The following is a 13,236-nucleotide window of genomic DNA, read 5'->3' on the forward strand; positions in this document are numbered from 1 at the left end:
CTCTCCGCTCAATAACCCGCCACAACTTGTCCATTTCTGGTAGGGGCATGAGTGCCAAACTTACCGTGTCAACTCGTTGTCGTTCCCGGTCCCTGCGAGGTAAGAGAAAACAAGGGGTCAGAGGTCATGGGCTTACAAGTCGTCTCTGTATATATGTAGCGCTTTCATAGCAGAGTTCACTGCCTTCGGCGCTTAAAAGAGATGGGGCGGCGGGGTCAGTGACGTCAGCCACATGCCAGACTAACTATTTTACAACAGATTCCACCTCCCTACCCAAGGCCCCGGCGACAACGACAGGCGTTTAGGTTTAAGCAAAGCACATTCTAGTACTACACTGAACTCATCGTGATAACCGAGCTCCAGTCGAGTTAGTAAAACTCACCAACCAGCCCAGCTCCTGAAGCCCCCACTGTGGAAATGACAGACAGGCACCACCTGGAAATAATGTTAATTAAACACACTGATAACGTAGGCCCGAATAAAGCTTTCAAAGTACAGTTCCCTGATAGCCTGGCATCAGATAAACCTCGTAATGAAAACAAGGACAGACAGTAAATGTGTACTGACGGTCAGTTACTCACACTGCGCCGCGGCCTCTGGAGGTGGGCAATATAGTCGGGAGCCCTGTGACACTATACAATGTTACTTATACAAATAAACAGAATGCCCGCGCAAGTGCATAACATCGCGCTCCCCGTCCCTTCGGAAAGACGCCCAGAGGCACCAAAGCCGGGACACACCCTCACCCATGGCTCCTCCTACCCGAACCCTCAGGAGAAGCGCCGTCTCTAACATAAACACAATCACGTCTTGTAAACTCCCCTGAGTGGCCTCTCACCTGAACACGAACGGCGGGAGGGGGGCGGGAGAGGACGAGGGGGGCGGGAGAGGACACGAACGGCGGGAGAGGACACGGACGGCGGGAGGGAGGCGGGAAACGTGCACAGGACAGCGAGGGGAGGGGGGACGGCGGGAGGAGGGACACGGAGGAAGGCAGGACAGCAGCAAGCACGGCCCGGTCGGACCAGATTCGGGGGCGTTCCCGGCTTTTGGCTGACGTAGCCAAAAGCCAAAAATTCTCGGGAACGCCCCTGAATCTGGTCCGGCCATGACGGACGCCTCTCTGTTCCAATGGCTAGCCTCCATTTATGGAGCTAGCCAATGAAACAGAGGGCGTATTCCAAGAGTCCCTTACTGAAGACTAGATATTTCTCTGGGGGCGGAGCTTACGCTCCGTTCCCCAGTCGAAACCTAAAAAGAGATCACAACTAAACGGCCCACGATTTACAACTTAATTCCAGCCCGAGGCTCTGCAGTGCAATAGATTTAAATTGAATCTTGTTAGTAGGAAGGGATAAAGAGAATGTTTAACCACATCGCTGCGGTGGCTATTCTGCCGCAGCGCTAAGGGGCGTGGGGGCTGCGCGGCGGGCGCATGCTGGTGACTGAACCGCTCCGTCACCAGCCGCGGTTGAGCTGTGCTCATGACGGAGCGGTTCCGTCATGGCCCCGCCCGCTCAATAGAACGCGCCGCGCAGGTGCAAAATCAGCGCCGCGCAAGCGCGGTGGCCGGGCCATGACGAAACCGCTCCGTCATCTGCACAGCGCCACCGCGGCTGATGACGGAGCGGTTCCGTCATCAGCATGGATAGGGTTAAACACTATAAGATAAGGTTCAATAGGCATGCATGACTTCAAAGTAGCATATGCTCTCACAGATCCTTTACTCATCTCCATCCTTTCTCTCTTTACTTGCTGTACTGCTGATATGAATTGTCAATTGACTCATAATATGTCCCCACTGACAGTCCTTTCTGGCAACCAGTATAAATCAGGGTGACCCAATTCCGCAAATGAGGATTTGTTATAGCTAAGCTAAGAGATATTAACCGGCCCTCTCAAGTTTCATACACTCCTTCATTATGGCCTGCTTCAGTCACAGCTCTGTATTTAGCCATACTGAGGTCCATCTGAGCAAGGGTTCTAATGTTAACAAATCGGAGATGTAACCTAGCCCTAGTTCTTCATGCAAAATAAAAGGACAAAGATTGAGGTACCAAGAGTAAGCGTCTCATAAATTAGTTTTCAACTACTTGTATCTCTGTGGCCTCTTTGTAACCCCAGATGTCACTGCCTTAGTTCACAACAGAGATACTATCTCAATCATTCTACAGAAGGCGGAATCCTTGTTAGGCCTAGCATCTTTTGCTGTGTTTCCCCAGTCTTTTTGCTTTCTGACCTTCTGGTTTTGACTCTGTTTTTCTGATTTCGTGGCTCTGCACACTCACTTTCTCACTGCTTTTTAGTGGTAAAGTGCAAGTGCTCCTTTTGTAAATTGGATTATGGATTGGTGTTTCCATGATTGGCATATTTAATTCACTGGTAAGTCTCTAGTAAAGTGCACTGAGAGTGCCAAGGCCTGTAAATCGGATGCTGCTAGTGGGCCTGCAGCACAGATTGTGCCTCCTACATGAGGAGCCTTACAAAGGGTTCTCAGACCTGCCACTGCGCACAGTTTTTATTGCCATGTCGACTTGGCAAGTCCACCCACTTGCCAAGCCCTAACCTTCCTTCTTATTACACGTGAGTCACCCCTGAGGTCGACCCAAGCTACTCCTATGGGCAGAGCGCATTGTATCTGAAAGGTAGGACATGTCCTAGTGTGTGTGACATATCCTGATGGTAAACTACAATGTAAGTCGTTTTTCACTGTTGAAAGGCTATCTGTCCTCTAGGATAGAATGGGGAATACTCTGTATAATTTTACCAGTATATCTTCCCTTTTAGACAAGATTGAGAATTGGAATTTAGTGTGCCTGAACTCAGAATGTAGATGGTGCAGTGAGCTAAAAAACGGTGATGGATCAAGCCCTGATCTTTGGACTGGGTAAGAGTGGTCTGCTTAATTCAGACACTCTGTTCATCACCACTCCCTTTTCTGCATCGTTTTTGGCCACTATAGGTGTGGCAGGGTATACTCAGACATGAGTCCCTTGCTCACTGCACCATCAGGATTCAAGTAAGCCGGGCCGACGACGGCTGAAATGCCAGAAACCGGTCCCCGGAAGCTTGTTTCCTTCCCAGTATAAGAATTGGCTTGGTAGTTTGGTTTGCCCTGTTCCCATCATGCACTGGGACAGGAACAGACTAATTTGCATGTAGCCAGGTTCTGAGCTGGGATGGTGCAGTGAGCTAAAAAACGGTGATGGTGTAGCCCTGGACTCACTGACACTGCTGGAGGACTGTCACCGAGCCATTGCCTGCACCGCTACGCTTCACATCACAACTGCAACGGTTGCCATGACCAGCCCTCACCGAAGCGTCAGCTGGAACCAAAGGTAATGTTTACAAGTCTGCTGACACTGATGCCGGTCCGCAGCGACTCAGTCGGTTGGATTCTGTTGTTTTCAGCACTGCAGTAGCCCCGGACGGAGCTACCGGCTTCAGGAACTTCATTTTAGAGTTATTTTTCCAAAATGCATATTTTGGATTACTGTATGTTGCCTTTTTATCGTTTTGGTCTTGTTTGCACAGATCAATATTGGTTATTTTTGTAAAACTGGTTTGGTGTCCTTTGGTAGTGTTTTCACTGCATTACTGTTGGTTATGTGCAAATGCTTTACACGCAGTCTCTGAGAGAAGCCTGACTGCTCATGCCAAGCTACAAAGTGTGTTAGCAGGGGTTATTTCAGTAGTGTATCCCTCTTAACTTTTGCCAACTAGAGACCCCACATTTTTAACAATCCATATCTATGTGTCTTGGCCCCTAAAAAGGCAAGAATTGAAACTCTGGACCTAGATAATTGTTTGGGCTTGGCTAAAGGTCCTTTTATCAGTAAAATTGACATTTTAATTGAAGAACCTATCCACTTTATGCATGATAAACAGTATGATGAATAATCACATCCCTTCATGTAGACTCGAATATGTTTCTCTAAATGTCCTCTATTTCGCTAGGGCGTGTCTAATGGTGGCTACTGTGAATGAACTTTGAGGTTTGACATTTGGCTGGTTTTTATTTGTTTATTTATATAGCACACTTGTTCATCTCTGGTGAAAATTCTGCGTCGCCTTGTAGTTTAAGCTTGGACCTGGGACTCGTGTTGAAGTTTAGTGAGAGGTGTTTGCGTGGCTCACAATTAAAGCTTTGGAAAAGCCTTACTTTTAAATTGGAAGCTCTTTGAAATTCAGTATTCTCTGTTCAGCAGCCATCTCTGTTTGATCAGAATAAGGTTGTTTCGAAAACTAACCAAACCAATGATGCCATAATCTCCATGTGAAAACTGAATAGAACGTTAAAAATTGAATAGAACAGAGTTTTTGTGTTGTACAGAAGCATCAGAAAAGAGAAAACAAATGCTGTATTTGTTTTCTCTGTCTTGATTTCCATTTAAATAGCGTTGATTGAAGGGGATGTGTGCCATCTTTCTGTAGATGTCTGTTGTCTACGTATGGTCCTGAAAGCAGTCCTCATTTCCAAACAAACTCTGAGAAGAAGTTTCTAATGATGCCGCAGAGCGGTTCACGTTCTATAGGCTTAATTACTCCCAACAAACCACGACAAATAAAGAGCTTCGCAGATGTTCACTGCGAGCCACATTATCTCCAGCAGGAACGCAGTTTCTAAAGCTGAGTCAGCCTCCCCCGTTTCAGAAGACATGATATCATGGCTGTGTTTATTCTGCAGCTCTTTGGCTCCATGCTCCCTAATTACACTTTTATGATTTCATCTAACACTTCCAAGAGAGCTGCAGAGCTGCCAGGGGGAGGGGAGACCCATTGCGTTGTATTTGTTAAAGTATTCGGATTGCTGTTTGCAGGCGCTCATACATTTCTTTCACTAGGCCAAACCGAGGCACCCTGCCTTGCATTCTAAATGTGTCTTTTCACTCTACACTTCGAAAGATGTAAAATGTAAATGTAAATGTACAGGAATTTATATAGCGCAAATCACCGAGCGGTTTCTAAGCGCTTGCTTAGGGAACCCGTCCTGGTATTCCCCTGTGAGATAACCCCGGCAGGGTATCCGCAAGGTGAAAGCCAGGCATCCCGCCGCGAGGGGCCGTTGTGGAGATTAAGCAAGCTATTGCCCAGAGTCGCAGAGTGTGAACCCATGAATCGAGTAGGCACCGGAGCGAGAATTGTCGAGTCCATGGACATTTTAGGACTCAAGACCCAGCCGAGCCGGGAATTGAACCCTGGTCCCGGGCTGACCTCTGCTTCCAGGTCTGCCTCCTCTAACCAGTGAGCCACACTTCCTTCACAGAGTCTTTATATTTGTACAAACAAATACATAGAAAGGGGGATGTAGAGTTTAAAGTGCGAAAAATACAGGTATACAAGTGAAGTGTAAAAAGCACAGTGCAACATGACATGAGCCAGGATAACAAACAAGATCCATTACTGCTGTGGGTGATGCCTACTAGAATAGAAGTGGAGTGTGTTGAAATCCACATGAGAAGCCACATGCTGTGCAAACACACTGGAGACTGCAGATCCTCTGTCGGTTCTGTGTTAGATAAAAAAGATAAGACTTGTAGTAGTAGATTGAAAAGTTGAAGGTAATGTGAAGCCCCATCTTGAGCAAGGACACACACTAGCTCTCTTATCTGGCCTAGCCAGGCACACCATGGCAACGGACATACCCGATGAAACCATTCTAAGACAGTCATGGATGCAGGGAGCTCATTTGAGCACCCACACCCATAGTATGAATATTATTACAGGCACCACAGACGGACAGAATGAAAAATAAAACCAAGCCGAAGACAATAACATGTCTTACCATTACCATTTTTGGTAAAAGATTTATAATATCAAAGTTAAGATGTGCACATGCCTGTATTTTGTGTAGTTTAAAGCTCTTCACAGTGGCATTGGAGTTATGAGGGATCCTTTTACTACAGGTGAGCTCGCAGGTTTATCACCTTTTCACTTTAAACTGCTTTCCCTGTATAGTTTATCCGCAAAAGCCGATTGGCAGCCCTGTCGCACAGTTTGGAATTTAGCAAACCATTTTCTGGGGCCCTTAATTAGGACTTTATAGACTCCGTAGGACGAACAATCACCTCAATAACTAGCTGACCCAAGTCTGGACAGTAGGCATAAGATTTTAGGAAAATGCTTCCACTGACTTATTGCACTGCTAACAAGAATTCAAGTTTAAAGGCTAACATAGAGTTGTATTTGAAAAATAAATAAATGAGGATGACAAAGCAATTATCAGCACAATATAAAATCTACAACGGTACTATCCTACAAAGAGCTGACGAAAAAGACTAGTGTGTGACAATAGGTTTGAAATAATGATCATGTGGGGGCCGGTGGATTGGCATAGATGTAAGTACATTTGTGGCAGACACATTTTCTTTTCTTTATTGTCATCAAATGATGTTGAGAGTGGAAAGGGAGAATGTCATGAGTAAGTAAACATCGTATAAGCAGTCCTTCTATTGGTTTTTCTAGTTTGACATGAGATACAAAATCCCCCGCTAGCCTTCTTTAACAAAACTGGTTGTGAGTAGTCTGGGAAAAAGTTTCTTTAAAGTGACCAAAAAAACTAAATTAAGTGTGTTGGAAGACACTCGTAAACATTATCTACTTTGCATGTAGCTTGGCTAAATAACAAACACCAGCAAAGCGTATGTACCTAGATAAGGAATTGTGAATCAGATGACATAAGCACTCTGAGGATCAGGCAGAGTCCGAGGCTCTTCTTCCATGATGACATTGAAAGTAGGATAAGACATTACAGCGCTGGCTGCGTGGCGTCCGGTGCCGTGCGGACCTTGCTGTGGTGGGTGTGGGCATTTGCAGACCCACCTGCTCTTCAGGTAGATTATTTAGTGTACCTATACCCCAGCAGAAATACATAAGTTGTGGTTACAGTACTGCATGGTATGAGCACCACCCTATGCATGGGATGGTGTGAGCCTGTGCACTATTTCCAGGTTTGAATTAAAACATTTTACTTAGGTCATGGACATAATTGGCTGCCGATTCAGAAGTTTAAATCCTTGAACAATATATCAAAGTGACCAAACTAATGACTGGTTGAACAAATACAAAGAATACCAGTCAGTCGTAGGTGTAGACCTGTGATTTTTGCAGCCTTCCTTCTTGTCTGTGCCTTCTCAGTCGCATTCCTTGGAATTGGACAAAGTTTCCTAGAATCTTAGGTGCACATCCATTTTCCCTCACCTTATGCGTGTACATTTTCTGAAGGATAGACAATGGGTATTTTTCTAGCTTCACTGAAAAGAAAGTGCAAGCTTTCATTTAATGTATAAGATGCAGTATCTCTTTGTTCTGTTCCTAGCAGCAGCAGTAAGAGGTAATGAAACATATGTATTAGAAGGTCACAGACCTGTACTGTGGGGGCTGCTGCCTTACTCTGATAAAAGGTGCAGGAAGCAGTTAAACTCGGGAAGAACCCGGCTTTGTTCAGGCAACAAACAGAACCCAGGCGAGATGCTCTTGAGGCATCTGTAGACGGGGAGGATCTTGCGCCAAACCCTTTGCTAAGGAAACATGCACAAGAAGGAGCGTAATATAGAGCAAGGTACTGAGAAGCTCTACAATATTTAAAAAATATATAAAGGCATCTAACCAATATTAAATATTTTATAATGCCTTAACACATACGAAACAGGTATGTTAACCATGGACTGGAGGAAACCTGAGGGACGGGTAGGAGAGTTGTTCTACAGACTTCATTGTGTTTAACATGGATAAACCACAATGGCAATAGCTCTTGCATAGGCGAGACCTATTGGCTTTGCCAGTTATTGTTTTATTTTAAGCCAATTAGGCGAGCACATCAGTTCCTGATCGCCATCCAGTGAGCAAGACTGGCTGGCTGCCAAGGAGACTGGCAGCTAAAATGGCTGCCATGTCAAGGATCAAAATGACATTGTGGCTGAACGGATGCTGAGGGAAGAGCTATCAGCATCTCAAACAGGGGTCGTTGAAGAATAGATAATGTTGTCTCTAGTGTGTCTGAAGGTGCCTGGTAAGCATTGGGGCAGGGAGGAAGGCTGGGGACACAAGAAAGCAGCGCTCATTTTAAATCATGCAATCGAAGTTAGAGCAGCACCTGAAGGAGCTCTCGACTGCTCACAGTAGAAAAAGTTAAAAAAAAATGTTGAAGAAGGTCTGATTGAAAAGGGGGGCGCTTTATCAGAGTTTAACAGGTAAGTGCTTAATGATAACGATGGAACCGCAAAAACCCACATTAGGCACCAGGGAAAGCATAATCTGAATGATAAGGGCAGAAAGGAAAAGGAGAAGAAGAGAACAGATAATAGATAATTGAAAGGAGGAGAGACCAGATAATCAGATTATTGAGACGGCTTGGAAGAGGAACCTCGAGGAAAGTAGTAGAGACCAGGAAAGGAGATCAAGGGAGGACCTGAGTCAGCAATAGGAGAGGGTAGTTGCTCTGGGGGCAGTTGTTTCATACTGCCAGTGAAGATATATTATCTTTCTGTCTTCATCTTTTACTGCTGGTGGCGGGATTAGATTAAAGAGATATTCCATATATTGTATTGCCTCTTTGTCTTGTGACAAAGTCTCTCAAAGAAACAGTGAGGTAAATCTATCCCTGCATATGTTGTCTTTTCGAATAGGCACCTTCCGCATTCATATGATGTAAAATGGTATAATTCACCACAAAGTACTCTACTTAAACCTACATTTTGGTCTGCGTCTAGAAGTGCGGTTTAAGTGGCAAATGAATTGCAATTGTTTGGGAATACTTATAAGGTTACAGCTTTCTGGATCTTCACAATATTTTCAGTATGGCCATTCCCTGACATTCACTCGGATTACCTGTGTTCAGTGCTTTAAATGGGCCTGTACTGGGTACCAACACTTTTTGGGGGGAAAAGGAGAGTACCTGCACTTCTCAAGAGTGACGTAATACTTTTAATTGGAGAGTACCAACACTTTTCAGAAAGAAGCAGGTACTCTGGTACGGGGTACCAGCACTTGTATTTTTCCATTTCAAGCACTGCCCGTGTTCCCACACCTGGAAGTCAACTCAAATAGGGTGGTTTTCCCTTTGTGGTAGTTGTAATCTGTCTTCGCAAAACTTTGCAGAGTGTTTCAAGGAATCAGTGTCTGCAATTGGTGAGCACAGATTACACTATTTGTATATCTAGTTTTCAGTTAATTTTATGAATCTGTCCCTAAATCCTCTTGATATTTTACCAGTTATGGTGGTTTTGATGGCTCATTTTTAGACATAGGTCTTTTAAGGAAGTCAACAACTGTAACCTTGCCACTTTTGCATGGTCAAAGAGTTTCTTAATTTGTTTATTAAGTAAAAATTATTTCAGTTTACGTTATCAAATACTATCTATTGTTAGGTTTTGTTTTTCCTAGTTTAGCCAACCAAAACGAATTAGATTAATTTTTTGGAAGGAGGAATTCCATCTTAAGTAATGTGAAATACAGAAATGCAGTGTGTTTTTTCTGTTTGGGTAAACATTTAAATATTTTGCTGTTTCAGGTACTGGTTCTTTTGGGCAGAGCAGTGAACATTTTTCCACTTTCATTCCTCATAAACTTTTTCCGTGATCATAAAATAAATCCAAAAATGATGTTCATCATGTGGTTTAGTGGTAAGTAAAGCAAAATACACTTGTATACAATATTTACTTGTAAAAGGAATATGTTGTGTTTGTTTAATAGACCAGTTCAAACACTCTTTTTTTGTATATGCCTCTTTCCTGAAAATAATATTAACATGTGTGTCTCCTTGTATGTGATGATCTAACTGGTGTTTGTCAATTGGAATGATAAGTGTGTAGTAATCAAGACCACCCTTGTAAGATGTAATGCAGGTATGTTTATTCAGGTAAATAAACAGGTAGTATAAATCCTCAGTAAGTCCTCATCAACAGCTTCACCAGGAGCAGCCTGCTAGCTGCTCAGCCCCATCCACCAACTGTCATCACTCATCCAGTCACACAGGCATTCCACTCTTGGTCCATTCACCAACATTCCATACAGAACACAGACACACAGGCTGAGCAACTAGGACATGGTAACATAGAGAAATAATCACAGCGCAGGAATACTACAAAGTGTTGTATTTGTTCTTCTGAGAGGGTATCTATATATCCTGTTCAGCTTTGCAGGTATGAAGAAATGTTGGTTATGCCACACTGTGGCAGAAAAGGAGGTCTGCATCACAGATCCATGTGCCATCTGGATTTGACTGCTTATCACTGTTCTACACCGGGATGTAACAATACCGTGCAAAAGTTGAGTTGAGCACATGGGAGGTTTTTGTGTGTGAGATGGGTTTGAGTTCCTTTTTTTATACTCTGTGTCTCTAATCCTCTGTGTCTTAGCTTTGGGTGGCTAGATTCACATTCATTCTTGTGCCTGCTAATAGGTTGCACAATACTCTGGTGAGGGATCTATTTACCTCGGTGTATTTTTTGTGGGTCACTCTTTTCTGACTGGTTCATCTGTAGTGTGGATTAAATTGCCCTGTGTTCTCAATCAGTGTGATGTATGTTCCCAGTCATCATGAGTTTTGGTTCCCATCTGCTGTTTGTGGTGTATATAGGATTGTAGAGTGTTGTCCATTTTATATGTGTGCATGCAACACAGTGACATGTTATCATGTGTGTTTTCTTAAGTTTGGTCCCTTCAGGAGGGAGATATCATGTGTTCTATGTCTAACCTTTGAAGCTTTGTGAGTATGATGTTAGAGGGAATGTTGGGAAAGGACTGTCTGTGTGGCTCGAGTTCAAGAAGGGAGCTTGCCATGCTTTAGGTATGATGTTCTTTGTTCCTCTGTATGTGTAACTATAATTAGATAAGGGTAATTTTTAGATTACTTATTGGATTTCTCAAGAGTACAGAAAACATCCTTTGGTTCCTGGTCATGATGAAAATCACATCACAGAACTTTGCATCAGATGTCATAACCAACGTCCTGTGCTTATCTAACCCATATTTTACTAAACTGATCAATTTGTTACCTTTCCGGAATATTAGACGTGTCTTTTTGTTTTCTGTAGAGCAGTGTTTTTCAGAAATATATTGACATTCATAGCCACTAATGTCCCATGTCATACCTGCTCCCAACTTTTACCCCAACAACTTTTTGCATTTTCACACTAATGGCCCATACGTCTAACGAAAAGCACACTGTAAGACTCTAAAAGGTAAAGTTTTGGTGGCTAAAGTTTTAGTACTCCTTTTGGTTGTCACTAATGACTTGGCACCTGTGGGGACACTTGGCATTTGTCTATTCAATGTGCTTTAGGTATGGTCCCAAATAAATGTAAAGTCATGGATATACATGCTTATCTAGCTAATATCATGCTCATGTCGGTAAAGGCACACGTATTTGTGTCTAATCTCGCTTGGCTCTTGGGGCTCATCTCAGTTGAAACTTGACAGTAGTGAAGAAAGGTAGGTTTGTCACTGAGTGCAAGCAGCTAATCATCTTCATTAATCTGTCAAATTATTCCCTTCAAATGAAGTGCATTTGGAAGTGATGATACTGTCAGTATTCTCTTTGTCATGCTTCGGTATTGTTGGTACTTTGCTCTTCCTGACATCAATAAACTTGGTTCTCATTAGGTTTGCGTGGAGCTATTCCATATGCCTTGAGCCTCCATTTGGGTTTGGAGCCAATAGAAAAACGACAGCTCATCGGGACAACCACAATAATCATTGTGCTGTTCACCATATTGCTTTTGGGAGGAGGGACAATGCCCCTGATACGATTGATTGATATTGAAGATTCCAAAGCTCGTCGGCGAAGCAAGAAGGATATTAACCTCAGCAAAACTGAAAAAATGGTTTGTATTTATGGCTTCATTTTCTTATCTATACATGGTGAACATTGCTATAGTAAAAATTGTATAATTGTACCTTTCCAAAGGCAGAGTTGTCTGGTGGATGAAGGAAATATAGTGATCCTGTGGAGTGTTTAGCAGCAACTCAATATTTCTGCATTATTTAATATACCATATTCTTTCATCACAGAATTTACTTTCCCCTCCTGAATTTATAGAACTGCTGGAACACTGCAGATCTCTTAGGTTTCACCCACCGATGTCCTCAGATCCAGACTTATCAGTAACATCTTGGGGTAGGGAAAATCTGGCTCATTTTCAGGCCACTGAATATGAGGCCCTTTAAGAAATTGGGTTATGGGTTGAGGGAGCGTGGGTGGAGTGGAAGCCCCGCTCTGGCAACAACCACAATCCTGGTCGGGATGAACCACAAAAGCCACTAAATTAACCTGTGCTCAACTCCCTGGTAGCTTGGCACAAAATCAGTCAAGCTTAACTTAGAGGCAATGTGTAAAGTATTAATGCAGCAAAATAAGACGGTAAAGTGTAAACACAACATACATCCCAAACAATTTTGAAGACAAGAATACATTTAAATAAATACAATAATACCAGAATGACAAAAATCCAATCAGTATAACCGCAGATATTCAATTGTAAAGGTTTAGGTAAAAATCACGCCGAAAAGCAAAAGGCCCTACACTTAGTCATCTAATTGCACAAGCCCTGGGAAAGTCACAAGTTTAGGCCGACCGTGATGGAGCGTGGGTTGGATACAGGGACCATGTTAGCGCCACTGAAAGGTTACCTTCAAAATCCGGTGCAAAGACTTCTATGCGCATTGGAGGAGGGCGCACAGAGCAGGGAGAGTATCACAGGTAGTCGTCGCAGGTGTACGAAGAGCCAGTCGGCGTTGCGAGAAGCCCATACTTCAGTATTTTCACCTTTTCCTGCACAGAAGTACACTTTGAAGGGTCCATGATCTGGGGTGGTACTTTTTGTGAATCAGAGGCTCACTCCAGCAGAGGCCAGCAGGGCTCAGGCAGATCCAATTGCAGCAGATAAGCTGGGTAGCTGCAGAGAGGCCTCTGAAGCTTGTTGTTTCCCTGTAGCTCACACAGGTTAGCCAAATGATCCTGGGAGTCACTCTGGTTAGCCTGGGACGAAGGTAAGCAGGCCCAGTCTCCCTTTCCAGATTTAAGTCTGTCCCAGGCATCAGGGCAGTCCTTCTCTGTAACTTTCACAAGCCCAGTAGTGTTCTGAAGAGTGGCTCTGGAGGTCCAATATTTATACCGGGTGCCAGCTTTTGTGTATGTGGGGAGAAGACTCCCTGTCGTAACTACACATTTGGTTCTGAAAAGTTCTTCCCCTGTCAAGGCTTCAAACTGTCTGGGTGACAAAGTGCTGGGCAGAT

General features: G+C 43.7%; 1 protein-coding gene across 1 annotated transcript in view; it reads left to right on the plus strand.

Moving 5' to 3' along the window:
• Positions 1-13,236, plus strand: part of SLC9A8 (solute carrier family 9 member A8) — a 431,266-nt gene that overhangs the window by 388,583 nt on the left and 29,447 nt on the right. The window contains exons 13-14 of the mRNA XM_086932630.1: positions 9,512-9,623; positions 11,605-11,825. Of these exons, the coding sequence (XP_086788756.1) occupies positions 9,512-9,623; positions 11,605-11,825 (333 nt within the window). The remainder of the gene's footprint in view (positions 1-9,511; positions 9,624-11,604; positions 11,826-13,236) is intronic.

Source organism: Lissotriton vulgaris, chromosome 7 (genome assembly GCF_964263255.1).
Source record: "Lissotriton vulgaris chromosome 7, aLisVul1.2, whole genome shotgun sequence".
Lineage (NCBI taxonomy): Eukaryota > Metazoa > Chordata > Amphibia > Caudata > Salamandridae > Lissotriton > Lissotriton vulgaris.